General features: G+C 35.0%; 1 protein-coding gene across 1 annotated transcript; it reads right to left on the bottom strand.

Moving 5' to 3' along the window:
- Window positions 1-5,627: 5,627 nt before the first annotated feature.
- LOC130213610 (C-C motif chemokine 3-like) lies at window positions 5,628-6,452 on the bottom strand. The gene is made up of 3 exons (XM_056445348.1): window positions 6,308-6,452; window positions 6,030-6,141; window positions 5,628-5,944 (listed from the first exon to the last, which is right to left on the bottom strand). Exons 1-3 carry the CDS (start codon window positions 6,375-6,377, stop codon window positions 5,821-5,823), a joined length of 306 nt encoding a protein of 101 aa, XP_056301323.1. The 5' UTR covers window positions 6,378-6,452; the 3' UTR covers window positions 5,628-5,820.
- Window positions 6,453-8,148: the final 1,696 nt, after the last annotated feature.

Here is an 8,148-nt window from a genome sequence, read left to right as displayed (position 1 = left end):
TATGTCATCCTGAGCTCTTACTTCATATGAGATCAACGATCACGACTGCTGTAGTTATTTCAGTTGCGTTCTTTTTTTGGTATTTATCTTCAGGAAATCACTGAAGGCATTTATTATGTTATCATAATGATATAATGTGGCAATAAGCTCGTAATTTATATTCATCTATGTAAACTAGAGATGCAAAGATTAACTGGTTTCACTATTAAGAGAAGTGTATTTATAAACTAATTTCGAGAGGATCACGTGTGTTTATGATTGCTAGTGGCTGGTTCTGCATTATCCAATTCTCAATGCACCAATCAGACGACTCCTAAACTACTACAAATACCCTGGGTTACATTCCACCGCTATCTTCGTTTTGAAGAAACCCCCCTTCCACCCCAACTCCTCCTTCTCCTGCTTAACACTGTTGCCTCACAGCAAGAACGTCTCTGGTTCCAGGCTTTACCAAACCAGCAGACGTTTCTGTGCGGAGTTTGCACTTTCTCCCCATGCTCATGTGGGTTTCCCCCGGGTTCCCCGGTTTCCTCCCACCGTCCAAAAACATGCAACTTAAGTTAATTGACTAATCCAAATTGGCACCATAAACATGCTTCTAGTATGTAGTTATCTCTCAAGAGCAATCACTATCTGTTCATCAGTTACTACGGCAGGTGAGTTCTCGAGATCAACCTGAGCTCCAACTCCCCTCCGGCCTTGCAATGGGAGGGAGCTTCGGGCTCGAGGATCTTATGAGCTCAGGGCTCTCTCCTGGGACAGCACGCCAAACAAGCTTATCATCAATCATCAGCTAAGTGTGAACACTTGAACCTCGCTTTAATTCAACACGGTTAATTATTTGTAAAGGCTTCTCAACATCGCATTTCTTCACAGAACAAAACTGCAGCAACTACATTTTTTTGCCAGATGTGCGCTAGTTTGCATACCACGCACACTGGATTAACTATGAGTGAGGCTATTAACTGAGGCAAGTTCGTGCAAATTAGTTTTTTCTAATGAAGGGACATGCATGCCACGCGCTCACGCTTTCCAGATGCACCTAGGTGAGATGACAGGGAGTTTATGTGACCACGGGAAATGCAAACGGCTTTAGTTTGAGAAAGACGCAATGAAAAGTCCACAAGTTTGCAAACCCATCTAAAGTTACAAAAAATGGCGCAGATGATATTGATTATGTGGTTTATGTTAATCTGCCAGCTGAGATCAACCGTTTGTGTTCAGAGAGAGTGCTGAAAGACTCGGAGTGGATCAGCTGTTTAATGGCCTAAATCTCGATGCATTGCATTCACTGCGTTCAGTGCAAATGGCTGCTAAATGTAAAATCTAACACTGTAAACATCATCGCCAAAGAAGCTTGCTTTTACTAAGTTTAAACTGAAACTGCAGCTCATGACAGAACGGTTTTGTGCAACTGGTCATCGCGAGAATCCTGTTCTGCCTAGCTCATATATTGGGCCGGCTGACTCGGCTTATTCCACAAGCACAGAAATGACACAAACAGAAACCAAAACTTTTAAAGATTGATAGAAGTGAGAATTTTCTTTCTTTTTGTCAGTTCTTTTTGTTTATTAAATTGTCATGCATATAAAAACAATAGTGCAAAATGTGCAAATTCTTACTGCAATGCTTCATTTTTGTTTGATGCAAACTGTAGATTTATTTTTTATAATGTAACAGCACTGAAAAAAATTATTCAAAGATGATTCCTTGGATTTACTCGATTTTTTTACGTTAAGTGGTTGTAAACAATTTATTTGGGCTGAATTTAAACAAATTAAGTTGAACATTGCTCAATTTAATTTGTTTGTTTAAATTCAACACAAATAAATTGTTTGCAACAGTTTTGCATGCAACACTTTTTCAGTGAGTATAACTTTATATAGCAGATAACTCACATTCAAGGCAGTATGATAATGAGAAATGTAATTTATTGTTAGTATTGTTGTCATCATCATCATCATTATTATTTTATAATTATTAGACATTCATTTTGGAATTATTGCGCATATTCATTACAGAATTAGTTGTTTCTATTGTTTCCAGATTGATGTTGTTTCAAATACAATAAATCAGTTAAAGGGCACCTATGGTGAAAAATCTACTTTTAAAGCTGTTTGGACAGATATATGTGTAGATATAGTGTATAGACCGTCATATTGGGGTGATATAAACACACTCAGTCCTTTTTTAAAAATTTAACAACATAAAAACGGTGGACCAATTGGAGCGGTTTTCAGATCGACCACAACTTTACGTAGGAGTGCGGTCCCCCGCCGACCAAAATTGATTGACAACTGCATATTAACATGTCTCCTTAGTAATGCATTTAATTATATCAACAAGACAGGATGTGTGCAAAGCAACTGGGAATAAAAGGTCTGTTCAGTTTGCTAGGATCATCAATCATCATCAGATGTGATCAAGAGTAAGTTTTACAAGTTTAAAATGTTTTAAAACAGAGCACGTGTGTAATGAATTACAGCGATTTACTTCAGTTTTACTTTATCACCACTGCCGTGTGTCAACACACAAAAACAACATTAACATTATACCAGACAAGGATATTCCCAGCCATTAGACTTTTCTGACACGGTATTCGAGTGTTGTTGAGTGTCAGAATGTTGTGGGACTGCTATACAGGAGTTATTATTAGGATTATAGTTAGCCAAATTTAGTGGTTTTTATTTTACGTTTTTTTTTTTAAAGCATGCTGGTAAAACATGAATGCCGTTATGAATATATTAAAACATGTGCTTGTTTGTTGAAAAATTCATAATAATGCCAAAAATTACTGATTTGTGCATCTCATTAGCATGTGGAGCCATGCTGCCATTGTAGATGGTGTATTCCGGGAAATTTTTGTACCCCTTGACTTCGAGTGTGGTCCTGAAAAATCTCGGTTTTAAGGGATATCTAGCCCTTCTTCTTAGCCCTACGCCTTCAAGCTAAAGAGAATTGGGATAGGGGTAAGGGGTAGAAATAGGGGAAAGGGCTAAGGGGTAGAACTGGGATTAGGCCTAAGTCTCTAATGTCCCTAGGGTGTGTATGTAAAGTTTCAGCTCAAAATACTCATTGAAACTGCCACTTTTAGGCTTTGATCCAAATTTTGGTGACTGTTGCTTTAAATTCAAATGAGCTTGTGCTCCCAGCCCTCTTTTAAAAAGTGGGCGGGGCTACAAATACAAATACAAATGTGTTTACATAGCAGCAGATTCAAAACGGCAGCTTTTCACTTAGGGCTGTCTATGCTAATAAAAGAGAGATAGTCACTAATGGGTGGGGCTTTTTCCCTCTGATGACATGTACGAAGGAAGAATGTTAATCAAAATGTATCTGCAGTTTTTATAGAGTGTTATTATAAAAATATAATTAATACATTTTTACCATTAGAAACTGGTAACTGGTAACAGGACTGTTGCCACACAGCTGTGTTTAAACCCCTTATAAAAGAAATTTTAGTGCATAAAAGATCCCCTTTAAGAAGTCACAAATGTGTATGATTTGTTAATTTCTGTGGTCTCTGGTTTTATATGACCTACAGAAGCCTACCAGCATTAAACACATCTCTTCACCGCCATTCATACTGTAAATATTCCCCTGTGGCCTCAATGAATAGTAAATTTCCCATTGAATGCATAATTATAGGTCAGTGGGTCACGTCAGAGTAATTTCCACCTACTATTTGATGATCGCTACGAATTCGAACATTCTGCTCAGCAGCTCACTGTATAAACTGCTGTTCTCTGATTGCATGCTGTGGGATAAGAAATATTCAGATGCATGTAAAGGATGCAAAAAATCTACGAAACCAGGAAAGACCAGTTTTTGTCAACTGAAAACAGAAATGGCATATAGAAAAAATGCTAAATAAAAAATATAATAAAACAGAAAATAAAAAGGATTTAGAATCAGAAAACCTACAAATAGTTAAACGAATATTTGTTAAAATGCAGAGAAACAAAATCAGAGTATAAAAAAGTGTCAGCAAGCAACACATAAGGACAAGCAGAATATAAAAGAATAAAATTATGTAAAAAAAAAAAAAAAAAGGAATAATTTGGGCAACATTCACACCAGCTTGAAAATAATGGAAAAAGAGGAGACAGAATAATACAAATATGTCAATTCTGGCTTCAACTTGTATAGCAGTGAGAGGTCAATTCTATACTATAGGTGTTTTTAAAGCCACTTTTAAAGTCACTTGCGCGCACATGTGAAGCACGGATCCACTGTTGACAGAGAGACGTCATCAGCCAAACTCTGCATCAACCTGATCTTCTTTCTGAAAATCCAACGAGGCCTATCCATGAAAAGAAAGATTGGTTTTGAAAGTGCTTCTGCCAAAAATGCAGAATCAAAACTTTTCTAAATCCTGAATCAATATCGGAATTACTTTTGCACGCTGGAGGGAAATGATGTTATGCAGTTCAAAACAACGATCTGAAGGGTGACAACACGGCTGAAGTATTATGTTTAGACAGGTATGTTTTCATTTTAGTCACGGAAAGCTGATGTAAATTGCGTTCTTGTTTATGAATGGGTTTATATGTACAGAAGTATTGTTCAGCCACTGAAAACGTCCGGGAAAAGATTGGCTATTTTCAAGTTCATGGAGTACCTTTTAAAACATCGATAATATAGTCGGTTAAATAGACCTGAGCATCCACATAGTTGTTCAAGTGTAGAAGGAGATGAAAACAAGTGATGTACGAGCATCAGCGAGCACAATTGAAAATGAAAAGTCACTTGTTGTCTAATATTACTAACTAACATGAAAATATTCATGATTTAATTACAATACAGTTTGTAAAGTATAAATTAAAGTTTTCTGTCTTTTAATAGATATATTATATGAGAGACTTGCTTTTTTACCAAATAAAGTAGATCTAATTGGATTTTGCATTGTAAACATTAAATAAAAGTTAAAAAGGTATTACTTTTTATTTCAGATATTAAGGTTTTAGTTATGATACTTCCAAAATAATTTCGCATAAATCCCCAGATTTTTAACACAATTCTGCACAGAAATGGCAAAAAATGTGCGCAGATTCCGTCTGGCCCTAAGAATTACTTGCCTAATTACCTTTACCTACCTAATTAACCTAGTTAAGTCTTTAAATTGTACCTTAAGCTGAATACTTGTATCTTAAAAAACATCCAGTGAAATATTTTGTACTGTCATCATGGCAAAGATAAAATAAATCAGGTATTAGAAATGAGTTATTAAAACTATTATGTTTAGAAATGTGTTGAAAAAATCTGCTCGCCGATAAACAAAAATATGCGGAAAATATACAGGGGCTGTCAATACTAAATATGAAGAGCTTAAATTTACTTCATTTATAAATATGACTGGATCAATTATCCACTGGATTTGATTATTTTTTTATATTTTAAAAGTATTAAATATTTAATTATTAAAATATTAAGTATTTATATTAAAGTGATGTTAACCAGAGCAAAGATGCTTTTACAGTATTTCCTATTTTTAAAAAATCTTCCAGAGAAATCTTTTCTTTTTTTAGATTGGCAACAAAACAAAACCTTATTGTCCAATAACTTCAACTGTATATAGTTCTCTTTAAAACAAACAAAAAAAGGACCAAAATTCAATATTTCTCCAATTCAAAGTTCTTTATTTATGCTTAATATTAAAGTATTCAGACAGGTTCAGAATCAGGTTCGAATTCTAGCTTAAACAGGTAGCATGTTTTGAAATATAATTAACAGTATTGTTAATGTGCATTTCACATTTATTTCAAAGCTTATTAACAGTCTGGAAACTGTTCAGTGCAATAATATGAAACCAGCCGAGCGTTAGGAGCTGCCATTAGAGCTGGGTTCTGTGTCTTTCACCAGGCGAGCATCCACCAGATTCATCAGTCTCTGAACCCATCTCTCAGTCGGGTCAGCGCAGATCTCCTTCTGTTCTGTCACAAAACTGCATTTTCAAAAAGAAGATGGTTCAAAAAATGTATTTACAATATATTTTCATTTTAATTATGGAATTATAAAAAAATACTTACATGATCCCGTTCTTCTGACATTGAAAATGTGTCGTATGATAACTCTGAACCTGCTTAACTGGGATCTTGATAGTGGAAAACGAAAAGCAGCACTTGTCGGGATTTTGGCTGACTGAAAACAAAGATGAAAATAAATCATTCAGCTGTTTCGCAAAATGTTAAATTAATCAATATTTGAATGGATTACATTAAAAAAAATTATTAAAAGATAATGTACCACAAACATGCATTCAATTAGTCTAGTCAAATAACAATAAAAAATACAGAAAAATACGTACAATCACTTCCATCAACTGAGCAGCAAGCGACGAGCACCAGACAGGCGATGAAGATGCAAGACGGCCTCATGTTTGGGTTTGTGGTCAGTCGATGTTCAAATCTGGTGGTTTATCGGTGGCTGATCGGCTGAAGATAATCACCCCACTGATGTTATCGGCTTTATATAGGGATGAGTCTGTACTTTCCACTACATAACCTATGGGTTCCGTCCAATAAGAAACAAGAAACACTACACACAAAGGGGGGAAAACCGTGATGTGGCCTACAGAGGTAGAGCTTCCTGTTATACCCTTCCTCAATTCTGTGAATCTAGACTAAATCGCTGACACAGGTAAGATGATTTCAATTAATTTTTTTTATTTTATCAAAAATGCCGACTTCAATAATCAAGGACCCTCATGAAGACCCCCATATACAGATTTCTAGCCTTGCATTTGCTTTATTGAGGTTGAGTTTTCTCAAGAACCTCTATGCAACGCGTGAAAAGTCCCTTTCTGCAAATGCATGCTGGAAAATGAGTCTGGGGTGCAATGCAGGAAATCGGTGACTGTGAAGCGGTGGTTTTTCTGAAAGTGTTTTGTGTGGTTAACAGATCTGATCAGAATATCTGCAGTTTGTCATTGAAGTCTCACCACATGGATAATGCTTTATCAGTACTTTTTTTAAATCCAAAATAAAAGTAAATAATGTGAAAGCCTAAAAGCCGACATATGAAAAAGCCATACTTAAAATGATTTTGCTTCTTGTTCAATCTACTTATGTAAAACAAGCTTAACACAATTCTTGATATTTTTAAAGAAAACATAATTTTTTGTTCAATTCATTCAAATTTGTTAACTTAATTGATTTGTGTTAAAACAACCTGAATGAATTGTGTGGAACCCAGCACTTTTGACAGTGTATGATTTTCTTGTTTTTATGTATTAATACCTTTAGTTTTTCTCCCCACACATCCTGCTTCATAACGTGGCTCAGATTAAATCACTGTTTCAAATCTAGTTACTTGTTCTTCTACATGATTTTTTAAAACTTCTCTTTATGACCCAACCTCATTTCAACACTAAAAAAAAAATATATTTTTGCTTGTTGTTCAAACTACCGACAGTATTTAAAATGAGCTGAATCAACATAATTATTGAGGTTTTTTTTGGGGGGGGGGGGACAACTTAGTTTTCTATTAAATCCACTCAAATCTGCAAAAACAATGAAGTAAACTTAATCAATTTGTCTTGGGACAACATGAAGGAATTGTGTGGAACCCAGCATTTTTTTTTTTTTACAGCAAACTCGGCTTTGTCTCAATCTCTTTAAATAGTTTTTTGTTGTTGTTGTTAATCTCAAAACCAGAGCTGTGGGGATATTACAGAGTTGTTGGTATATTGATTTATGTGTTTTCATCATAATTTTGACTGGATATACAATAAATGTGAACAATCATATGTTCTAATATGATTTTGTTTGTTATTATTGTGCTCGGTCAGAGGTTACCAGGTGATTGTGTCAAAAATGTCAGTATCAATTATTTTGATGCTTCCTTTTACACATGTAGTTGATTATAAGGTATACAGTACCTTGCAACTGCAGCATATGTCAACCCATTTTCATAAATGAGTATTAAGAGACTCTCCGCTTAATTTTTGCTGGCACCGCTCCACCAACAGATATTCCCTTGACTAAAAACTTTAGAAGTGCGTTAATTTACTTGGTCTACTAATACTTAAATGAGAATGAGTTGGCATGTAGTTTCAATGTAAAATAGTCAAAATGTGAAAAGAACCATCAAAATAAAATATATTTCACATATCACATATGATATTGCTAAAAAAGTACTTTTAGGCTA

The sequence above is a fragment of the Danio aesculapii genome, chromosome 20, assembly GCF_903798145.1.
Source record: "Danio aesculapii chromosome 20, fDanAes4.1, whole genome shotgun sequence".
Lineage (NCBI taxonomy): Eukaryota > Metazoa > Chordata > Actinopteri > Cypriniformes > Danionidae > Danio > Danio aesculapii.
Note: the sequence above shows the minus strand (reverse complement) of the source record. Positions and strands in the feature narration are given on the sequence as shown.

Bases quoted from the DNA above. Each gene is read 5' to 3' on its own strand.
- LOC130213610 (XM_056445348.1), bottom strand. From the start codon at position 6,377: ATGAGGCCGTCTTGCATCTTCATCGCCTGTCTGGTGCTCGTCGCTTGC. The intron at 6,142-6,307 runs GTACGTATTTTT...CTTTGTTTTCAG, and splicing joins CTCAGTTGATGGAAGTGATT to TCAGCCAAAATCCCGACAAG. The intron at 5,945-6,029 runs GTAAGTATTTTT...TTGAAAATGCAG, and splicing joins TGTCAGAAGAACGGGATCAT to TTTTGTGACAGAACAGAAGG.